Raw genomic sequence first — 24,801 nt, forward strand, 5'->3', positions numbered from 1 at the left:
ACTTTGTAAGATAATTGTAATCATTCAAAAATAGTGTAAAACTGTATCTAAATACACTTACTATAACCTGACATGCAGCTGCAGTAATTCACCACACATAGGTAACTCGTGCATTTATTTCTAGGAATGCATGTTACCTATGTTAAACTGCTATTAATGTTAAAAAAAATATATGTAGTCAACACCAGACTGACATTATCAAGCACTTTGCAGTATTTTATTCAGGGGAATGCTAACATTCCCCATTGCACTGTGTATCAATAGGAACATGAATTTTTATTTTAAATGAGTCTGATGGCTGTTATTTATTAAGTTTATTTAGGTACAGCTCCACATAAGTAGAGTATCATACATAATAACTTGTGTGTATTACCTAGGATGACCCCAAAAAAGTCAGTGACTTATTTCCATTGGGATTCCTTGTAATATCTTATTATTTATATTTTGGGTTTATTTTTTACCACTGTGTGGTGTTGAGATAGCACATTAAAGGAAGGTAGAGAATTATGCGATTGCAGCTACTCGCGAGTATGTACAAGTATACTATGTTGACAGATACTAAATTGTTATCTTTCTTTGTGAATTCCAGGACCCCAAGGAGAAGGTGATCATGAGTCTGCAGCGGGAAGTAAGTCTCCTGAGGGAAGAGAATGCCCATCTTAAGATGCTTATTGACCTGGGCGAAAGTGGTCAGTACATTTCAGTTCTTTATTTAGGAAAGTTATACAGTGTACAGATGTAATTATAGTAACAAATTGCATGGTTGTAAGAGATACTATTTTCAAAAGTGACATTTTTTGATGACGTAACAGTCCGCTAACACCCAGGTACTTACTGCTAGGTGAAGGAGAGAGCAGGTGTAAGGAAACATGCCCAGTGTTTCCACTAATACCTGGGATTGAACCACAGTCACTCAATATGTGAGCTGAATGCATTGCCAACTGAGCCATGGGACCTAGATATCAGCTTCTGCTATTGCTATAAATCTTTCAGACATACTCGTCGCCTTACATGACATTCTCACGTTATAAATTCTTGGATTTATCCAAACATTTAATATTGCAGAAGGAGTGTGTGTTTCAAATTAGCTAATTTATCTTTTATAAGACTTCAGTGCTTTGGAGGCAAACAGTAAAGCAGTGAATTGGGCAGATTTCTTAAGTGCTAACATGCTGTATTTTGCTTCACAGGTCTTCCTCAGGGTGGTCAACATACTACAAGTGGGCAGTCACCATCACTGGCCAATGATCCTAATATAGCAGAAAATGTCCCTAATACAGGTGAAACGTCAAGATGAGTTCGTATTTACAGAGTAAAATGTGTTTTGAGAATTTGAGAAAAATAAAGTTTTTGGCTATTAGAACATTTGTCACATTTACTAAATTCTGTATATAATTTTTTGAAACCCAACTTCTGAAGAACATTCTCCCAATTGATGTAAAACTGTTGAAATATATCACAAAATAAGTGTCTCAAATTCAAGGCAAGCCAATCTTAAATCTAGTAGGCCAGTATATTGTCTGATGGGCCATAGTGTTATGATTTTGTGAGACCATTCTTTAAATGTGTTGATTATTTAATTTTCTTGTGGCTATCTATGGAGAAGCTGATGACATTGTTGTTTGTGCCTAATGAAACCCGTTTTTACTAATAAAGATTCAGATCTAACTAATCTTTTCCAGCAGCCTTGCCACTGATGTCCCGCCAAGGATCTTTCAGAATAGACGATGAGAAGCTAGAGAACCTGGACAACCGGGAACTGATCAGACTTGTTCAACATTACATGGCAGAGCATGAAAATGTCCGAATGGAAAACAAGGAGCTGCAGGTATACTTTTCTGTCATTTGACTAATTTGTTAAGTCATCTAAGTTTGTGATTGGTAGGTCATTGGTTGATATATTGATGTGCAAATGAAAGATACTTTGACTTAACTGAATGGATATAAAAAGTATCTATTTCCTTCCCCTTTAGGCTACATTCATTATATTACATATGATTACTCTGTTTTTGTAATTATGTGGCTTCAAGAGTTTTTCTCGTGCAGGAAATAACGGCCGAATTGGTGCGGGACCAGGAGCTTGTATGCAAGGAAAATGAGCGACTTCTTCGAAAGTTGGAGGCTGCCAGCAGGTACTGGCATTTTCATAGAGCAGTAGTGACTGATGAATATGATGCTGCTGTTTCAGTTACTGTAATGATCTTTTATAGAACTCAGAATTTTTTAAATATATGTAGGCCTACAGTTATGTAATTTCAGGGTTTTCTTGCTGCTGTAATCATGCTGATGAATTCATAAAATTTCTTCATTTTCATTCATTTGTGACTGAAAAACTTTATCCTCAATAAGACCAATATCTTAAAATACACCAGCACTTTTAAGTTTGCATTATCAAGTTATCAGGGTTGAAGGGTGAAGCCAGTCAGATGAGGTATTCAGACTTCATTGCATGAATTCCAGTATTTCAGTTTTGCCAGTCTCCCATAAAACAAGGTAAATTGGGCCCTACTCAGGCCAAAATAAATCCAAACTTTACTCTAAGTAAAATTGACTAGCAATTAAGGTTTTAGTGCAGTATGTGAGTAACTAATTTAAACTTTGGGCCCTTAGCAGTCAAACTTTTAACAATAGTCTGGAGGGTGAACAGATGTTAAGGGCACATAAAAGAACATTATATAGATTTAACACCTAGAATAACCCAATCAAATCAGATATTGACTAATTTCTAATCAAAAGAAGCATTCTCCAGTTCTTTCACAAAAACCAGTTTGAGTAATAAAATTGGACCAAAAATGGAAACACATTAATATCAGTTATTCATATCTGTAGTAGTACCAACACTCTTATATGGGTGTGAAGCTTGGGTGGTAAATGCAGCAGCGAGGAGACGGTTGGAGGCAGTGGAGATGTCCTGTTTAAGGGCAATGTGTGGTGTAAATATTATGCAGAAAATTCGGAGTGTGGAAATTAGGAGAAGGTGTGGAGTTAATAAAAGTATTAGTCAGAGGGCAGAAGAGGGGTTGTTGAGGTGGTTTGGTCATTTAGAGAGAATGGATCAAAGTAGAATGACATGGAAAGCATATAAATCTATAGGGGAAGGAAGGCGGGGTAGGGGTCGTCCTTGAAAGGGTTGGAGAGAGGGGGTAAAGGAGGTTTTGTGGGTAAGGGGCTTGGACTTCCAGCAAGCGTGCGTGAGCGTGTTAGATAGGAGTGAATGGAGACGAATGGTACTTGGGACCTGACGATCTGTTGGAGTGTGAGCAGGGTAATATTTAGTGAAGGGATTCAGGGAAACCGGTTATTTTCATATAGTCGGACTTGAGTCCTGGAAATGGGAAGTACAATGCCTGCACTTTAAAGGAGGGGTTTGGGATATTGGCAGTTTGGAGGGATATGTTGTGTATCTTTATATGTGTATGCTTCTAGACTGTTGTATTCTGAGCACCTCTGCAAAAACAGTGATAATGTGCGAGTGTGGTGAAAGTGTTGAATGATGATGAAAGTATTTTCTTTTTGGGGATTTTCTTTCTTTTTTGGGTCACCCTGCCTCGGTGGGAGACGGCCAACTTGTTGAAAAAAAAAAAAAGAAAAAAAAAAAAATTCATATCTGTCTTGCCAGAAGTACACAGACATCATAATTCAAATGACCTTACAGACCACAACATCCCCACCTCTTTTTCAAAGTGCAGGACTCATTGCCAGCTAACTGGTTTTCCTGAATCCCTTAACAAACGTTTCATTGCTCACACTCCCACAGCATAAGTCATAAAAACTGCTTGTCTCCACCCACATGATGCTGGATGCTTAACTCGAGTCTCCTTTACCCCCCCTCCCCTCCCCTCCCTCAAACTCTTCTCGAGGCACACTTACCCCTCCTTCCTTCCACCTCGGATTTATACTCCCTCTTGGTAATCCTAGTCTGCTCTAGCCTCTAAATGCCAAAACCACCTCAATCCCTCCTCAGGCCTCTGAATTGCATCTTTAGTAACCCACACCATCTAATTGTTTCCAAATTGCTATGCATCCTATGGACTTTCTGATTATTGTATATTTTGTATATGCAGTGATTTGAAATACACTATATCCAGATATATGCACTATGAATTCTTTGCATAATATTCACTCAACACATTGCTCTCAAATATGACATTTCTAATGTCTCCAGTTTCCTCCTTGCTACAACATTTAAAGTCCAAGCTTCATGTCCTTATAAAGGTGTTTGTATCACTATACACTGGTACTTTTCCTTTATTTACCTACAAAGATAAACTACAATCTTTCCCACAGATGCTTGAACAAGCCACCTACTTTTTTTTTTCTCCCTCTATTCTGTAGTAATTTATTTCGGTTTTCATGGACTTTTCTGCCAACATGTCCACCCCCAAATAGCTGAATACATTCACTTCCTTCATACTACCTATCATTACATACTCTCCCAAATTTCTCATCCAACTTTTGCAACTTCTCTTCAGCTGAAATCTCCCCAAAAACTTATCAAATTCATATGGAGCATGTAACGGCTTGGCACTCTTCAATGGCATACCAGATAGTTATTTTGTTTATATAGGTACAATATCATAAAAGATTTGTCAAACTGCATATTCTTTATGCATATTCATATTCAAACTACATATGTAAAGGAATTAAGAAAGAAAATCTGAGAGCAATATGAACTTAAGACCTCAACTTACGCATACAGTAGATGTAATCCATACAAGGGGTGCTGTGATGGCACAGAAGGGTTTTTGATCCAAGGAATTGGAAGTACCATTCCCTTTCTGATTTCCTTTTGTTTCCCAGGGATTGTAGACTTCTTTAAGTTCAGCACTTTTCCATGAATTTAATAATAATACTGTAAATATATATAATGCAGAAGCTTATCTTGCAATGAACTCTCTATTTCAGAGTTTCAACCTCAGATCCTAATGCTCAGAATGATGACAGGTGAGGAAATGCTTACAGGTCACAGATGTATGTATATGTGTGTGCTTGTATGTGCATATCTGCAAGTAAAATCTCTAATTGTTTTGGTACAGATAGGCCCTGCTTATACAGCAGGTTAAGTTTCAGACTACTGCTGTAAAGTGAAACATAGCCCTTTTCTCTTTTTCTGTTTTTTTCAAATGAATGTACAAACCTGATAACATGTTTATCCTATAATAATAATATATTAAGTGAGGAACAGAGCTAGGTTAAAAATTGCATATGTATATGTACAGTACACACATTACTTTCCTTAAAATATTTTCATCCTTAGCTTATAGTGAGTGGTGAATATATTTATTTTAGGAAGTCTGAATATGAAGAATGGGTTATAATTGAAAACTGCTCTATTACTGAAACTGTAATGTGGGGCCTTCCTGTATAATAGTGTAGAGCTGTTTTTATTGTTTAGTCTGTCATAGGGTATACATTTTTAAAGTTTCCAGGAGGCCTGGTCACAGACCGGGCCGTGGGGGCGTTGACCCCTGGAACTCTCTCCAGGTAAACTCCAGGTGTAGCACATACAGTATCTCCACCTGGATCTTATTCCAGCATTCTATGAATATTTGTGAAGAATGTGTGTTCTACTATCATCCTGGCATTACTTTTTTTTCAGTTTACAATTATGGCCTCTTTAGGTAGTATAGGTTGGTAGACAGCAGCCACCCAGGGAGGTACTACAATCCTGCTAAGTGAGTGTAAAATGAAAGTCTGTAATTGTTTTACATGATGATAGGATTGCTGGTGTCCTTTTTTTTGTCTCTCATAAACATGCAAGAGTTCAGGTGCATCTTGCTACTTCTACTTACACTTAGGTCACACTACACTTACATGTACAAGCATGTATATACACACCCCTATGGGTTTTCTTCTATTTTCTTTCTAGTTCTTGTTGTTTATTTCCTCTTATCTCCATGGGGAAGTGGAACAGAATTCTTCCTTAAGCCATGCGTGTTGTAAGAGGCGACTAAAATGCTGGGAGCAAGGGGCTAATAACCCCTTCTCCTGTATATATTAGTTAATGTAAAAGGAGAAACTTTCGTTTTTCCTTTTGGGCCGCCCCGCCTCAGTGGGATGCGGCCAGTGCGTTAAAAGAAAGAAAGAATTATGACCTCATACTTTTTTTTATACACAGGGTTTGACAAGGTTAAGGATCCCTAGTTTTATTGACAAGCTATTTACAGGTTAAGGATTCCTAACTTTATTGGCAAGCTAAGAGGTGTTACCTACATCAACTTATTTGAAAACATTTTTATTATGAGACATACAAGTAGGGAACAGGATGAAGTTGGAGCCATCTGTGGTCCAGCATTTTCATTTGATCAACTGACGTTATCTCGTTGACATCATTATGCTGTACGAATGTGTTCCATACTCGAGTCATCCTGGGTATATATGATCTCAGATGGAGTGATGTTCTGGAGAAGGGTATAGCCAGAGTTGCTGCTTTCTGCCCGTCTTGTGGCATAAAAGCTTGTTTCACGCTGTCCTCGAAGTGGATCCAAGTGTGGTACTTTGACAATATTGGCCTTGTACATAACAGTAAGGCCACCCACATCCCTCCTGTGTTGAAGGATCTGCTGAAATGACAAATCTATCCAGGATGGGTCCAGGCGAGAGATGAGACGTCTTGCTCTGTTCTCTACTCTGTCAAGCAGTCGCAGATGAGAGGGGAGGGGGGCAGGCAAACCAAGAAAGTGGAGCATACTCAAGGTGTGAGCATACTTGTGCCTCGTACAGAATCTTGCAACCCCTACTGTCAAGCAGATGCGAGATACTGCAAAGTGCTGTAAGCTTCCTGGCTGCCTTGTTTGCAAGATTTACAACATGGTTCTTCATGGTTAGTTTGGAGTCAAATTTCACCCCAAGGATATCAACTTCTTCTCCAGGTGCCAACACCCTCCCATTCATCCTTATTACTGCACCAGCATTACCATCATAGTGCCTAGAGACGATCATCATTTGCGTTTTCTAAGGTGCAAATGTTACTTTCCATCTATTTCCCCAAGCTGATATAGCTCTCAGCTGGTGATTGATGTAGCTTAGAGCAGCTGGCATTTCTTCTCTTGGATAAGTGAATGTCAGTGTACAGTCGTCTGCATATGCATGTGATTCTGGGATGAGATGAAGGTCGTTGAAGTAGACATTCCATAACAATGGTCCCAGCACGCGTCCTTGTGGAACACTTGCCCCAATAGGATGTCTTGCTGATTCCGTTCCAATGAGAAGGTAATCACTGAGGAGACATAGAGTAGAGCCTGCAATTCCCAGTGCTTGAAGTTTTGCTAAGAGGCCCTGGTGCCACACCCGGTCGAAAGCACCAGCAATGTCCAGTGACTTTGGATTCATCCACTGACTGGTGCCACTTAGTGGAGAGGTTTAACAACAGATCAGCAGCAGAGTAAACTTTCCTGAAGCCATATTGACGATCACAAAATAGTGAGTGGTAGTCAAAAAACTCTGTCATTTGTCTTGAGATTATTGTCTCAAGGATCTTACCAGTGATTGACAGGAGTGACACTAGTCTGTAGTTGCTGATTTCTGCTCTTCTCTTCTTTTTGTGAACAGGGACTACATTTGCCTCATTCCATAGAGAGGGCCATTTACACTGTACTAGGTAGTGCTGAAAGATGCGAGTTAGAAGTGCTGCTAGCTGGTCTGCACATCTTCTCAATAATCTTGGGCTCAACTTCTCTGGGCCCACAGCCTTTTCTTGGTCAAGCAATTTAAGAAGGAAATGCACCTCCTCCTGCCTTATTGTCACCACTGACAGTTTTGACACGGTTCTTGCAGCTAGCCAAGGAGGGTCCCTTGCTGGATCAGGAACTTGCATTTTGTAGCAAAGTGTTCAACAAAGAGGTCCGCCTTCTCTTGACTACTAGTAGAGGTGGTCCCATCCTGTCGATTTGGAGGTGGAATGAGTTCATCTGGTCTGTCATTGACCAGGGACCACCAGGTTTTGGAGCCTACCCTACCTGATGCTAGCTTTCTTTTAGTGTCCACCTCCCATTTTGCGATGGCCCACTTTTGAACGTCACCCATGTGCCTACAGGCTTGCCTGTGCAAGTTCCTGTTATATGTGGTAGGATGTCTCTTATACCTTTGCCATGCTTTTTACTTAGCAGTAGCAGCCTCTCTACAACGAAAGCCAAACCAAGGCTGATCTGTAGGCTTCGTCACATATTGCCGGTGAGGAATGTGTTCTTGTAGATTAAGGATGTGTCCAGTGAAGGCTTTCACTTGGTTGTCAACATCCCCTTGGAAAAGAGCATTCCAATCGGTGGTGGCGAGCTCAGAGCAAAGGGCTGGCCAATTACCTCTTTCCCATAGCCAGGTTGTGCGTGTGGACTCCTCACCTCGTTCTGTTGGGATCTTAAGTGTCGTAAAAACAGCCTTGTGGTCAGACGATCCAACATAGCCGAGGGGTTGACAAGTGACTATGCCTTCTGCCAGATCACTCGCTACTGGGTCAAGGGAGGAGCCAGAGATGTGAGTAGGGAAATCAACAAAGTTTCTCATGTCTCACACTGCAAGAAGGTCATCAAAGTCCCTCTGTATAAGGTGTTGGTTGAGGTCACCAACAATTATGATATGTTGACAGTTGTGTTGTAGCAGAAGGGAGTCAATATTTTCCATTAGGAAGTTGATGGGGTCTGCATGTTGCCACTGAGGTCTGTACATTGCACATGCTAGTACAGAGGTACTAGTGTTTATGCAGAGCTTGAAGAACATCATTTCAAGATGTGTAGGGGTGGCAATATCAATGTGCTGGGTATGAACACTTTTAGAGAAGCACACAGCAACACCTCCTCCTTGCCCTTGCCTGTCTCTTCTCATTCATGAGGTATAGCCAGCAATTCTTGCAAAATTTTCTGGAGTCCTGTCATCCAAAAATGTTTCAACAACAGCTGTCATGTCGGGACGTCGAGTGTTCACAAAACTGTGTGTGAGCTCTCCAACATTAGTAATGAAACCTCTAATGTTGGCTGACAGGATGTTGATAGACTGGCTCCTCATGATGATGTGGTCAGCTTGAGATGGTGAGTGTGTAGGGCATGTAAGGTGCCTGCCCTTGAGAGAGGTAGGGTACTGAGGCAGCTGCAGGGATGTAGGTCTGTGGTCTTGTATAAGGCACAATACCACCTGCTGGGCTGGGATAGGAGTAGCTGAGTGGGTGACATGTGAGTGTGTTCACCAATTCAGAGATCCTGCTGGTTTGTTCTGAGAACAGGTCTCTAAACACGTGGTCCCGTCTGTCAAGTTCCTTTTTCTTCCGACACTGGTCCTCCTGACGTCCTTTCTTGTAGCAGTAATTGCACCTGGTATCTCGCAGGCAGTTGTTGGCAGTGTGCCCCTTCCGGTGACAGCGAGAGCACAGCCTAGGTGCCTGGGAGGGTGGACTATGATTTGTTGCACCTCTTGTGTTTTGCAGATTTGTTCTCAGGTTCTGCCGCTGGAACTGTGTTAGTGGAGGGTGAGACAGCTGTAGATGTCTTCCTCCTCCACATTCTCTGCCCCGTCCTCTACCAGTTCTGACGGATGTGTCCCTGCTGTTCGTACTTTGGCGCAGTAGGTGATCAGGTGAAGTGATAGTTCCCTGATTATTAACTGCACCAATCTCTGATGGAGAAACTCCTGACTCAGAACTTGCTGATGAAGCACTGCTGCCAGATTCTGGAATAGTGTCGGCAGGTGTGCTGACAGGTGTAGGATCAGAGATGGTATGTGCACTGTCAAGTGGACTGGTAGTGGCTGAAGCAGAGATGTCAGGTGTAGGAGAATTAACAGATCCAAGGCTTCCTTCGTTGCTGGGAAGAGGATTTGTTCCCTCTGTGGTGGTCGGAGGAATTGTGTTAGAATTCCCAAAGGTAGTGTTTTGAACTCTGTCAGTCTGTGGGACCTTGGCAATGACTGAATTCCACCAGTTATTTACCCCTGAGTTAAGCTCAGTGTGGGACTTCGTCTTTGTCAATAGTGTCACCATCAGCTGAGCAGCTTACGTCACTTGATGTAGGCTTGCACTGACCTACAATAGCTTGGAGGTTATCTAATGATTTGAGGAGCTCATGAAGTGCTTCCCTGTGATGGATTATCTTAGCTGCAACTTTACAACACAGCCCAAGAGGGCAGTCTTGATCTTTAGACAGAAGTCCCTGAGGTAGGACTTCTGAACCTTCCTCCTGTAGCTCCAGGCTTGTATCCACATATATCACAGGATTATGGATATCCTTCAATTTTCTGAAATTTTCAACCTGGGTGCAACAAAATTCTTTCTCTGGAATGCAATCTGTGTGGCAGTAGTTGGAACAAGTAGGTTCCTTACATCTAAGAAGAATTTTGTCCTTTGTGGTATACCCACAAACACTGCAGTAACTACTGGGACATTAGCCAGATAGCGTAGATATTCTTGCTATTTTGCGATGTGAAGTCATCTCAGAGGAGGCTTGTAGGTTTGCAATGAAGTTCACAAGAGAGAGAGGGTGGGTGGTGGTATTCTGGGTTGGGTGGAGTATCGTGGGTGGGGGTGTTTATAGTGGGGTGGGTAGTGAGGGCAGACAGTGGGCCGACGAGCTGGAAGTGTTGCCTTCTCACTATCACTTAATAAACACTGTTTATGCTATCCACTTTTCCACTAAAGGAAGATGTTACACAAATCACTATGTTGCATTGTACCAGTCACGTTGTTAAATTAGACACATGTGCAACTCTTGGGTATCTTTATTGAGGAAACGTTTTGCCACACAGTGGCTTCATCAGTCCATACAAAGGATAAACTTGAAGAACAGGAGGAGAATGAGGTAATCCGTCCCTCAACCTTGAGTCGATGTGGTCAGTCCATCAATCTTGAGTAGAATACGGCATATGAGCGGAGAAGCAGCTTATAAACCGTATGGCAGGAGAGGTGCAGCAGTCGTAGGTGGTGTCACATTTGTCCAATGTGGAAGTAGGTCGTGCCCAAGGGTTAGGCAAGCGAAGATTTCCCAAGTACAGTGGACCCCCGGTTAACGAACTTTTTTCATTCCAGTAGTATGTTCAGGTGCCAGTACTGACCGAATTTTTTCCCATAAGGAATGTTGTGAAGTAGATTAATCCATTTCAGACCCCCAAACATACACGTACAAACGCACTTACATAAATACACTTACATAATTGGTCGCATTTGGAGGTGATCGTTAAGCGGGGGTCCACTGTATTAAGATCCCAAGAAGTTGCAATGTCTGACAGGATTGTAGATGAATGGTTCAGAGAATCGACACGTTGTTAAATTAGACACATGTGCAACTCTTGGGTATCTTGTATGGACTGATGAAGCCACTGTGTGGTGAAACGTTTCCTCAATAAAGATACCCAAGAGTTGCACATGTGTCTAATTTAACAACGTGTCGGTTCTTTGAACCATTCATCTACAAACCAGTCATGTTGTTATAAAGCACCCAAGTGCTAGTGCATAGCACAAAAGACATATAATATTAGATGCTCACTGTGAAGGCAGTAGTGACGTCACTCCTAAGGCCTGCCGCTGTCCCCTCACTCACACCATATCTTCACCATACCGCACTTAAATATCACTGATATTGCTTATATTCACTTCAGTGGAGGAGTTGGCTTACTTGTACTAATGTGTTGTAGGTAGTACTTTGTCACTGAACAGTTTTCATCCTCATCAACCCTCGTATTTAAATAATATTAAGAAAGTTTGTGGAGCACACTGTGACACGTCTTCACCCTCTCTCTCTTAACTTATTTTCGCATCACCTTTTATGATATTATGTGTGCTTATTCTGTCTCATTTTTTTCCTCTTATCAAGCAATGCAGAAATCCTAATGATCATACTTTACACTTATAAATATGTACAATACTCATTTTTGTTAATATGATGTGCATATCCATCAATTTTACTACTGTATGTGATAGGTAAACCTGAGAGATAGTAATATCTATGTAAAAGTAGCTCCAGCCCTGCCAGAACAAAACCCTGTGAAACTCCCTTAGCTCCTGAAGTCTTATGTAAGACTTGCCCTACTAAAATCTCCCAATTCAGGCTGACAGATATCATTACATTATGTGGAAACCATCCAGTTTGATTGATGCGTTAGGTAAATGTAGTTACTGGTTGCTTTAACTTGGTAAAACGTCATGTTGATTCAAGAAGCCACAAAAAATAATGACTGTTTTGTGCACAAGATTATAACAAATCTCTGTATGGAAGTATGTAGATAGTAAATGTAGATGGAAACCTTATTAAATCTTGTCCAAACTGCTATGCATTAAACACTTTTTAGAATGTTTTTACAGTAAACAATCTGCCACTGTAACCTCATGTAGAGAATTGAAGATAGAGCTTATATAGCAATGATGGGGCTTTGTAATGTAGATAGGCATTTTACATTTAAAAATGACTCTAGGGATACATAAATAGTACATATGTATAAGAATTCTGTCTTAGATATCATTATATTACATTATCAGTAGGCTCCAGAATGCTCAACTTTTTTTTTGAACAGTGTGTCCGGAAATCCTGCCGCAAGTGGTGAGAACCAGTTAGATTCTTCTTTAGCCACTAATACTTCTAGCACGAATCGTGGGAGTAAAAGAGGCTCTAAAATTTCTTCTTTTAGATCTCGTTCTCTACCATCCTCGTCGTCATCACAAGTGTGGATAAATCCTCTCAATGACACCAGAGGAAAGGTAAGGATGTATCCCATTTGTTGATAAATTGAAATTTTAATAAGGAACAAACAGTAGAGTAGAGAATCTGTTAAAAATATTTGTTATAAAAACTTTCTCAGGTCTTCATAAAATGCACAAATGCATATATGTACATCTTAGCAGAGTAAAAGGAAGATAGTAGGGCTGGGAAAAAGAGTAACCTCAGGTACAGAAATTGATAATCTTCATCAGCATAGCAAAGTCAAAAGACAGAGTGATATTAGAGGGGAAGAGAATGTATACTGGTCTGTTCTGTAAACCCAAGACAATTAAATAGATATCATTTAAAGTCTTTTATTTAGTTATTTAGCAGTGATTGTTTTTTTTTGCTCCAGTTCAATAATATACAAGTAAATATTCCACTCCAAAGTAAAGGAATCCTCCCTGTCAACTGCTGATGGATAAGCTTAAAACTTACTACTCATTGAAGTCTTGCCCTAAATGCTAAGCATAATATGGATTTTGTAAAATTTTCCTATTTACATTATGACTACATTGTTCCCTTATCTATGTCTAGTATAACTTTTTTTGCAAATAAATATCCGAGTCTGAAACTCGGCTTATCTTCTATAAGCTGAAGTGTTGCTCCCAAGCAGGAACTTTGAATGTCACTTGTTAGGAACCTTGTGGTAATGTTACAACAGTGTGGGCTAATTGCTGCTGTTTTAGTTGATTAGTTTGCTTGAGGTGATTATAGAGCTCTTTGTTTCATTATGCTTTCTGAACTTTGTCATCTTCTATTATGTAACTAATTGTACAGGGTATCCACAAAAACACTCGCTGATTTCAAACAAGTATAACATGTAACTTTGTTGTAATAATCTTTCACGGTTAGTAGCTTCAGATGCAGGATTTCATTGTTTCATGTGGTATAGGGTAGCACTAAAGGCACTCAATGTGCGCCCCTCTGGTTGCTCGGCTAACATTGATGCGATAGTCCAGTTCGGTCCAGACGCTCTGCAACATATCTGGAGTTATCATGCGAACTGCTTCAGTGATCAAAATTTTCAGCTGCTCCAGGGTTGCAGGTAGTAGTGGTATGTAAACTGTGCTCTTCACGTACCCCCAAAGAAAGAAGTCAGTCAGGTCCAGTGACCTCTACAAGTGGCCTGTGAGGTTATCAGACCTAACTGTTTGTGACTTTTCTTTGGGGGTACGTGAAGAGCAGAGTTTACATACCACCACTACCTGCAACCCTGGAGGAGCTGAAAATTTTGATCACTGAAGCAGTTCTCATGATAACTCCAGATACAGTGGACCCCCGGTTAACGATTTTAATCCGTGCAAGAGGGCTCATCGTTATGCGAAATAATCGTTATGCGAATGAATTTTCCCCATAAGAAATAATGGAAATAAAATTAATCCGTGCAAGACGCCCAAAAGTATGAAAAAAATTTTTTTTTACCACATGAAATGTTAATTTTAATACACACAAACTGAAAAAGGCATGCACAATTACATGACACTTACTTTTATTGAAGATCTGGTGATGATTGATGGGATGGGAGGAGGGGAGAGCATTATCTTCTTACTGTTTAGAAGGGGAATCCCCTTCCATTAGGACTTGAGGTAGCAAGTCCTTTTCTGGGGTTACTTCCCTTCTTCTTTTAATGCCACTAGGACCAGCTTGAGAGTCACTGGACCTCTGTCGCACAACAAATCTGTCCATAGAGCTCTGTACCTCCCGTTCCTTCAAGACTTTCCTAAAATGGGCCATAACATTGTCATTGAAATAGTCACAAGCACGGCTTGCAACAGCTGTGTCAGGGTGATTTTCATCTATAAAGGTTTGCAGTTCAACCCACTCTGCACACATTTCCTTAATCTTTGAAGTAGGCACAATGGATTCCACAACTGGCATAGGCTTCTCAGGGTTAGCCCCAAACCCTTCAAAATCTTTCTTAATTTCCATACTAATTCTCACCCTTTTTACCACAGGGTTGGCACTAGAAGCTTTCTTGGGGCCCATGGTCACTTATTTTCCAGAAACAGCACCGAAAATACTGTAATAATACGAAATATTCCGAGTGTATGCTTGGATGTTACCGCGGAGGCTGGCTGGTAAACAATGGGACGGAGCGGCACATGTGAGGCTGGCTGAGGGCACATTGGACGCGTCTCGGACGAAAATCGGTATGCGGGTTTTTAATCGGTATGCGGGGCAAAAATTTTGCGATAAAAGTAATCGTTATGCGGAAAAATCGCTATGCGATGCCATCGTTATGCGGGGGTCCACTGTATGCTGCAGTGCATCTGGACCGAGCTGAACTATCGCATTGATGTTTGCAGAGCAACCAGAGGAGTGCACATTGAGTGCCTTTAATCTTACCCTATACTACATGAAACTGTATAAAATCCTGCATCTGAAGCTACTAACTGTGAAAGATTATGACAATAAAGTTGCATGTTGTACCTGTTTGATATCAGGGAGTGTTATTGTGGACACCCTGTATAACAAATTTACGTTTTTCAGGATACTGGTTCAGCTACAAGTAGGAGAAGTGATAACACAGCACCACAAGAGTCTCCACAGCGTCCTCATCATCTACCAGACTCTATCAACAAGGAGCTTGAGAAAAGACGTATTGGCAAAAGGTAGCATGACGAGTGGAGTTGCATTATCAAATATATTTAACTGCGAGATGTTGCAGTCACTGTACTCTGCCTTTTTATTCTTCTACAGTAAATATATTTCACTGCCTGCAGCATGACAGACTTGTCAGGATCAGGAGGGTCAACCAACAGTGGAAAGAGCAACGGAGGGAGGCTCAACACTTCTGATGGAAGGAATGAGTCTGAGTTCATACTTACAAGGAGGGCACCACTCAAAAGCAAGAGTATATCACCGGGAGTTGCTGCTGGTAAAAGGTATGCTTACTGAGCCACTGTCACAATTTTGATGAAAACACTGCCAAATAGGTAGTACCACAGCATGTAGTAAATATTGTAGGTAATCCTGTTGTTGTGGGTAGTAGGTTGGTAGCAACCGCCCAGGGAGGTACTACCATCCTGCCAAGTGAGTGTAAAATGGAAGCCTGTAATTTTTTACATGATGGTAGGATTGCTGGTGTCTTCTTTCTGTCTCATAAACTTGCAAGATTTCAGGTATGTCCTGCTACTTCTACTTACACTTAGGTCACACTACACTTGCATGTACAAGAATATATATAAACACCCCTCTGTGTTTTCTTCTATTTTCTTACTAGTTCTTGTTCTTGTTCTGGTTTATTTCCTCTCATCTCCATGGGGAAGTGGAATAGAGTTCTTCCTCTGTAATCCATGCATATCGTAAGAGACAGCTAAAATGCCGGAAACAAGGGGCTAGTAACCCCTTCACTTGTATATACAGTGGACCCTCGTTTTTTTGTAATTAATCCATTCCAGAGAGTGTGATTAATGGAGAAATTGACAATTTGCGAAACCATTTTCCCATAAGAAATCATGTAAATCCAATTGATCCGTTCCAGACAGCCCAAAAGTATTAAAACAATTTTTTTACATGAAATATAGATGCATATACACAGAAAACAATGAGAAATGAAGAATAAAACAATAATAACATGACACTTACCTTTACTGAAGATTCGTCTTAGTGTATGGAAGATGGGAGGAGGGGAGACGATGGAGGAATTACTGTTTGGAAGGGGAATTTCCTTCCATAAAGACTTCAGATACCAAGTCCTTTTCCAGGGTTACTTCCCTTTCTTTGTGTTTTAATGCCACTAGGACCAGCTTGAGTCACTGCACACCTGTGGCACTAAATATCTGTCCAGAGAGCTCTGTTTCTGGCATCTCTAAAATTTCCCTAAAATGGGACAAGACATTGTCATTGTACATGTTGCCGACGCAGCTTGCAAGAGCTTTGTCAGGGTGATGTTCCTCCACAAATCTTTCCATCCTACTCCACATTGCACAAATCTTAATCTCTGAAGGCACCTTCCATCTCTCTCCCTCCTCCTCTGAAGCAATTTCCTAAGCTGTGGTCTGTTGCTGCTAGAGATGAAGCTCTTGCAGCTCTTCAGTGGTTAGCTCTTCATTGTAGTCCTCCATCAACTCTTCCACATCCTCGCCACTCACATCCAACCCCATAGAATTCCCCAATGCCACAATAGATTCCACAACTGGCATAAGGTTCTCAGGGTCAGCCCCAAACCCTTCAAAATCCCTCTCTAGGACACAATCTGGCCACAGTTTTCTCCAAGCAGAGTTCAAAGTCCTTACCTATAAGGTTTATGCAATGGAGGATGTAATAATGTTGGTAGAATTACCGACAGTATGTAAAGTAAAAGGACACAACGTTTCGCTCTCCAGGAGCTTTGTCAAGCCATAATGGCTTGACAAAGCTCCTGGAGAGCGAAACGTTGCCACTATAAAAATATCACATTAGTTGCACTTACCTGGAGTTTACCTGGAGAGAGTTCCGGGGATCAATGCATCCTGGTGGATCAGAGCCTGATCAACCAGGCTGTTACTGCTGGCTGCACGCAATCCAACGTCCGAGCCACAGCCCAGCTGGTCAGGTACCAACTTTAGGTGCTTGTCCAGTGCCTGCTTGAAGACAGCCAGGGGTCTATTGGTAATCCCCCTTATGTATGCTGGGAGGCAGTTGAACAGTCTCGGGGCCCCTGACACTTATTGTATTGTCTCTTAACGTGCTAGTGACACCCCTGCTTTTCATTGGGGGGATGTTGCATCGTCTTCCAAGTCTTTTGCTTTTGTTGTGAGTGATTTTTGTGTACAAGTTCGGTACTAGTCCCTCTAGGATTTTCCAGGTGTATATAATCATGTATCTCTCCCACCTGCATTCCAGGGAGTACAGGTTCAGGAACCTCAAGCGCTCCCCGTAATTTAGGTGTTTTATCTCCGTTATGCGCGCCGTGAAGGTTCTCTGTACATTTTCTAGGTCAACAATTTCACCTGCCTTGAAAGGTGCTGTTAGTGTGCAGCAATATTCCAGCCTAGATAGAACAAGTGACGTGAAGAGTGTCATCATGGGCTTGGCCTCCCTAGTTTTGAAGGTTCTCATTATCCTCTGGGAGTATACTCGGCTAGGTATTGCACACTAATTCTCCTTTATGACTCTGTATGTACTATTTTCTTCCCAAGATTGGTTCCAAGTGCTAGAGGGATGTATTGTATAAGATCGCTGGCACAAATTAAAGTTCTGGCACATAAGAGAGACCATGAAAACACGGGAAAACACGGAGCACAACGAGGCACGGCAGTGGCAGGTGCCTTAGCAGGTGTCCTTCTACTTTACACAATGGAGGATATTGAAGTGATCTTTCCAGAACTCTCTTAGGGTCAACTGAGTGTCTGAGGTCACATCAAAGCACCTGTGAAACATTGCTTTGGTGTAGAGTTTTTTGAAGTTTGAAATGGTCTGCTAGTGCATGGGCTGGATGAGAGGAGTGGTATTAGGGGGCAAGAACTTCACTGTGATGAAGTGAAACTCCTCCATTTTTTCATCCAAGTCTGGAGGATGAGCAGGTGCATTGTCCATTACCAGAAGGCACTTGAGTGCCAGTTTATTTTCCAGGAGGTATTTCTTCACACTGGGGCCAAACACTTTCTTGAACCAATCAAGGAAAATGTCCCTCATGACCCATGCCTTACTGTTAGCCTTCCACATCACACACGAGTTACTCTTGGCGACACTGTGTTTCTTGAACACTGGGATTTTCAGAGTGATACACCAGTAAAGGCTTCACTTTGAAATCCCCACTAGCATTACTACAGAACAAAAGTCAGCCTGTCTTTCATAGGCTTGTGTTCTGGCAGTGCCTTTTTCTCGTGTGTGATGTAGGTCCTCTTCAGCATTTTCTTCCAAAAGAGGCCTGTTTTGTCACAACTGAACACTTCTTGGGGTTAGAATTCTTCAGCCTCTATGTACCCCTTAAATTCACACATTTTTCAGCCACATTATTTATCAGAACTGGCAGCTTCATCATGCCTTACCACACTGTGTATGCCACTATGCTTCTTAAATCTCTCAAACCAGCCTTTGCTGGCCTTAAATTTCACTAACGTCAGCACTCATTGCAGGCATTTTCTTTGAGATTATCATGCAACTGCCTTGCCTTTTCACAAGTTATCGACTGCATAACACTATCTCCTCCTAATTGTTTCTCATTGATCCACACCAACAATAACTTCTCAACATCTTCAAGTACTACTTGTAATCTCATTTTTGTGAGCATATTTATCCCTTTTGCAACAATAGCTTCCCTGATTTCCTTTTTCTTGGCCATGATGGAAGCAATGGTTGTATGGGGTTTCCCATACATCCTGGCAAGTTCTGCCACACGTACTCCACTTTCATATTTTGTAATACTGTCTTTCTTGAATTCTATCGTGTTTCTCACCTTTACCAAAGGGCTGGCACTAGAAGCTTTCTTTGGGCCCATGGTGGCTTATTTACCAGTTGCAAGCACTAAAACGAATGGAATATTACGAAATGTATCACATGAACACGTGGGATTGTGCTCACTTGTTGATCAACAATGGCACACACTGTGAATAGTGTGGGGCCGCTCGTACGCGTCTGGGATGAATGACTACGTATTTGAAAGTCAAAAGACAATTCGCGAGTCAATATTTTGACGAAAAAACATTACAGTTTGCAAAAATTACGAATTCCAATGATTACAAAAAATGAGGGTCCACTGTATTACTAAATTTAAAATTAGAAGCTTTCATTTTTCCTTTTCACCACCTTGCCTCGGTGGGATAAGGCCGGTGCATTGAAAGAAGAAAGAAGTCCTGCTGTTCCTGCTTCATTTATATAGTATTAGCATAAAATGTATTATGTATTTTGAGAGCATTTAGGAAAGGGATTCTTGATAAAAATATGTAGTTTATTGAAGTGTACCGATACACTTACTTCAGTATATATTTTGTTTTGTTCTGTAGATCCGGGGGTATTAGTCTAAAAACAATAAGCAGTAGACAATATAGTGTAGCTAAAAAGTTTCACACAACAATTATACAGTGGAGCCTCTACTATAAGCAGATGTCTATTCCTTACCATGTAATGTAGTGTAGGGCTCTAATGTAGTACATATAGTGGTTGATATTGGTGGATATCAGAAACCACCCTGACCAACACACAATGTTGAACAACCAGTAGTAATGAATTTAACTAAAAAAAAATTTTCTTGCATAAGTACACTAATTATGTACGTACTATAGTGAAAATCATAGTGAAGTGGTAGTGCATTCATCTCTTAATTGAAGGGACCCAAGTTCAATCCCTAGGTGAAGCAACATGTATGGGTAAGTTTCCTAACACCTGCTGACCATGTTTAACAATCAGTAAACAGATACTGTTCCTAAGAGTGTTAGTTGGTGGTTGAGAGTCTCACTCTGAGAAAAACCAAAGGGACCCAACAGAATAAGCCACACTGCTTGAATTAATGACCCTTTGGGGCTAATCAGAAGAAAGTTTTCCTCTATCATGTCATCTTATGTGTTGGCTGTTATGACTGTCCAAAATCAGATGCAACTTATTACCTGTCTAGCATAATGAGGAGGGTGTGATGGTTGGGAGGATAGCCAGGTGGTGGAAAGAGTAGATTGGTGGGCAAGGAAGAAGGAAGTCAAGACTGCACTAATTATGCGTCCTCTCATCCAATGACCCCACAGCAAATGCACAAGTTTTCCAGATTCTAAAATTCACAACACAATTGTAATTATTTGGGTGGTTGAAATGACAGGTCAGTAGCATTGGCATCTATAGCCATGTATTGCTCCAAGTAACTTACAGGCATGGAGGGGCTGTTTGAATATTAGAAACTATGGAGCTGAATTCTTCTCCAAGCTGAGGGACTGGCCACCTCATAACTACATTTTCAAGGGTGATGGACTGATTACATCATCTGTACATCCCTACTGCTTCCGCTTCTTCCTCTGTATTCAACTGAAGAAACCTACAGTGTAGACAAAACGTTTCAGAATGGAGATACATAACTGTTGCGCATACGTCTTTCTTATGTGTATTTATGTCCAAGATAGTATTTCAGACTTCTTCCTGTCTCTCTCACTTATGTCAGTCCATGTGGTTGTCATAAAATATAAGATACATGTATATCAGGGCAAGAAGCTACAATACTATATTGTACCTTCTTCCTGGTAATCCAAAACCCACGTGCCTAGTATCCCATTTAGACCTATCACATTAGGTATTGATAGTGCTCCACAGAGGCTCAAAAGTCTACTTGCCGGTACTTCTCTAAATAACAGGGTACCATAAATCAAACCCATCTAAAATACTCTGATCATATCTTATGTATATGGGACACAAATGTCAAAAGCAGAAATCTGGTGTGAGGGCTGTGATGAAATGTCTGGATCAGTGACTCGGACAACATGAATGTACCTGTAGCCAAGATGACATGAACAACATATGCTTGGTTTACTATAGTTTGCATGGCCATCCGATGAAGTGATAGAGAAGCCACGCTCAGTATCAGAAAATTCTATCTTCAGAAAAGATGCTACTTCAGGGCAACATTTATCTCCATTTCTGATGCTGTAGCACAGAAAAACATTAATATCAATATTTCAAACATGTTGGCCAATCTGATCTACCACAACAAGACACCAGTTTCAGGTAACCTGACCAACACATCATTGACCAGATGTCTCCTGCACCTGACTTGTCTTCCCTGTATATACTGATAATCTCTCACGTCTTTTATTGACAAAGTTCCCAGGAGTAAAGTAAAATTTCCTAATAAAATATTTTGGTGTTGCATGAGTGTTTTAGTCATACATTGTTGATATACAGTACCAGGTTCCTTTAACAACCTGAAATCAAAACTATATTCATGATCTAGTTAAGGCTAAGTTTCTATTGACTTATGAAACTCTCAGAGCTCATAAGCACAACAGATTGTACTTGTCAGTAAAAGCTAAAGAACTAAAGAATATGTATGCTGTGTTAGGTGGCAGTGTGAGTATGTATTTGTAGCAAGGTGCGCTGCACACTGCTGACAAAGCGCTGAAATTTTTATTAATATGTGTCCATCTAAGATACTATTATCTTCACCACAAACATTGATATTTAAGGCTTGCAGGTTAAAGTGGTGAATAGTAGAGGTGCCACTGTATATTAGTCTAATCAGTCTATTTTGATTTACAAAAGTAAACATGCTTATGGATCAAATATTATGTCAAGCCAGCAAATGTAAAGAATTGCATCTCACACTTCACACATCTGCAATTTACATAATTGATAATGAGCTGTATTGACCAAGGAGATTATCAGATAGCTTTAGGACTAATGTTAGTGCTGTAAAAATATATTGGACTAGTACATAATGTAGTACACACTAAAATATAAAAATTACATAGTACTGTAATACAAATTTTGGTGAAAATTGAGCATTTAGTGAAAGACCTTGCATTAAATGTTAATGCTAAATTGAAACTTAAGTTCAAGAGGATTAAAAGGCAAATAAGGAATTAATGATGTAATAATAGTTGAAAATATAATTAAAATTTAACAAAATAAGGTACATATAAGTTATAACTTGATCATAAAAGTTTAATAGCAGTTTAAGAAGTTAAATAAGAAATTGTATCAGGGAAAATGCATAAAGCACAGGTTTTTATTAGTTTTTGCTGAAATTCATTATGAAATTTTTTTTAGTTCATCTGATAGGTAAACAGGTAGATGTTCCACACCATTCTTTGTTGCTTAATGCTTTTGCATCTGCCAAAACAGCATTAATAATCTTTATTAACATCTGTCTTTTCACTAAAGTCCTGCATTGTACAATCAATCTGAAGCAGTTGATTAGAACACCAGCACTTCCTAAGCAATGTATACTCTAGTGCATTCATGCTATCTTTTAAATTATTTATTAACTCTTTGAAAGTGGCACCAGCCCTTCTTATCTTTCATTTCTGAAAAGGAATGCACTTACAACAAGTTCTGCAAATCAAGGATGAGGTGTACAAGAATTCTCAGTAAGAAAACAGTTACTCGTACCCATAAAACCTTCCAGTTCTGGCATTGGCTAGCCTACTTATTGTAGTATAGGTAGACATTTCCGATAGATTTGCATGTAATAATGTTGTAAAGTAGTTTATCTATACAGTATTTCCTTTATGATTAAGGGTGCTGCATAAATTTTACCAAAAAATATTTTAATCCATTCTTTGTCATTTAAAGTGATTCCATATAAAGCAAGATTTAGCATTCAGCCTTTTGATGTGGTCATAATACTGAACTTGTATATAGTCCAGTAATACTTAAGTCTTGTTATGTGGCGGAGTCACCTTTTATGGCAAGCATGGTTTGCTGACCATGGCATGTTGCAGTGGAGGTCGAGGTAAGGCTCGCTCAAAGTCGGTGCCACGGCAGAAGGGTGGAGGACGGGGCGATATCCCCCGTGGTCCTGCTGCAAGAGGTACAGATCGTAAACCGAAAGGTATGCGGTCATCGTAGCTGCCTTGATCCATGTACCTGCCCACCGTGCTGTTGCCTGCCAGGTAGCTTGTCTGTCCAACACAGAAGACACTTGCTGCTCTCGCCATGCTCACTCTTGCCTCTCTTTACAGTGCTTTACTAAAATAGCACTTGATTTAAAGTACAGCATATTACATCCTTGCTTAGATCTGTATACTGTATTTAAAGTTGCTGAGCCTTGCCATACATTTTGTTGTACTAACTAGCTGAAATCATTTTTTTAATTACTACCTAGATCTCTTTGTATCTACTGTATTTTTCATGATGTGTTTAACATAGCTTAGTAATCATATACAGCACAGGTAATCCACGCTTAATCACAGTGATGCATGCCACGAAAATTAGTCTGTTAAATGAATTTGTTAAAAAATTAATTTCCTATTATATAGGTGCTCTGTTATATAGGTCCTATTATATAGGGGTCTCGTAGCTCGATTGCTAGCGCACTCGGCTTGCACACACTGAGGTCCGGGAATTGATCGCCGGTACAGCTGGAAAACATTATGATGTGTTTCCATAAGACACCTGCTGTCCCCTGTTCACCCATCAGTAAAATAGGTACCTGGGTGTTACTCAACTTGTGTGGGTTGCATCATGGGACAAAATTGACCTAGTTTGTCCAAAATACTCTGCATAATAAGGGGCTTTCTATATAGTAGTACTGTATGTCATTGATGTCAGCTAGGCCTGTATACCTTGTACATGTACTTGTAGAAATAGATATTATTATTATTATTATTATTGGAGATGCGCAATATACTATATACCTGAAAAAACAGATCCCAGTGCCTTATGTAATTTTTATATTACAGCTACATTTTTATGGAAGTGTCATCATTTTAGATTAAATGTGTAATTATGTATATATTTTAGCTAAAAATTGATGTACAGTGGTACCTCGGTATACATCCTTAATCTGTTCCAGGACCTTGGACTTATACCAAACAGGACGTATACCAAAACAACTTTTCCATAAGAAATATAGGGAAAACGATTAATCCGTTCCCATGAAAAAAAAATCCTCTTGTTATTGGCGTATTATACATTGATGGGGTTGTATAAAATAATTTAAACACTTCTTAATACTAAAATAAGTAATTAAAACACTGCTTAATACTAAAATACATACATAAATACAAAAGAATTAATGTAATACAGTGGAACCTCAAATTTCGAAAATATCGCTTATCGAACTTTTCGAAAATCGACCGCTTTTTTCGAACCAACTTCGTCCCTATTATTGAACTCTCCCCTGTTTTTGAACCGCCGGGTACCGGACCTGTTCACCAGCCACTCTGTCCGCATCCCCACACAGGCACCTTGAGCCAGTCTGGCTTTGTTGATGCTTGAGTGAACACTAACCTGCGCTCTCGTTCAAACATTTTACGATTAATTCATTGTGTTTAGTGGTTGTGGGACTGTGAAATAAGCTACCATGGGTCCAAAGAAACTTGCTAGTGGTACCCCTGTGGTAAAGAAAGTGAGAAACACCATAGATGTAAAGAAGGAAATAATACAGAAGTATGAGAGTGGTGTGAAACTTGTTGAGCTTGCCAGGACATATGGGAAAAACGAGTCGAACATCGCTTCTATCCTGGCAAAGAAAGAACAAATCAAGGAAGCTGATGTTGCG

At 40.3% G+C, this 24,801-nt stretch overlaps 1 protein-coding gene across 7 annotated transcripts in view; it reads left to right on the forward strand.

The window, feature by feature from the left end:
* LOC128688903 (kinesin-like protein KIF12) overlaps positions 1 to 24,801 on the forward strand; it is a gene marked incomplete at its 5' end in the record, with an annotated part of 103,620 nt that overhangs the window by 46,990 nt on the left and 31,829 nt on the right. For 2 of the 7 annotated variants that reach the window (XM_070085460.1, XM_070085463.1), the window contains 9 exon segments: positions 590 to 689; positions 1,191 to 1,280; positions 1,683 to 1,828; positions 2,047 to 2,132; positions 4,906 to 4,944; positions 12,490 to 12,673; positions 15,168 to 15,289; positions 15,401 to 15,562; positions 23,021 to 23,130. In XM_070085460.1, the coding sequence (XP_069941561.1) occupies positions 590 to 689; positions 1,191 to 1,280; positions 1,683 to 1,828; positions 2,047 to 2,132; positions 4,906 to 4,944; positions 12,490 to 12,673; positions 15,168 to 15,289; positions 15,401 to 15,562; positions 23,021 to 23,130 (1,039 nt within the window). 7 annotated transcript variants of the gene reach the window in all.

Source organism: Cherax quadricarinatus, chromosome 16, assembly GCF_038502225.1.
Source record: "Cherax quadricarinatus isolate ZL_2023a chromosome 16, ASM3850222v1, whole genome shotgun sequence".
NCBI lineage: Eukaryota > Metazoa > Arthropoda > Malacostraca > Decapoda > Parastacidae > Cherax > Cherax quadricarinatus.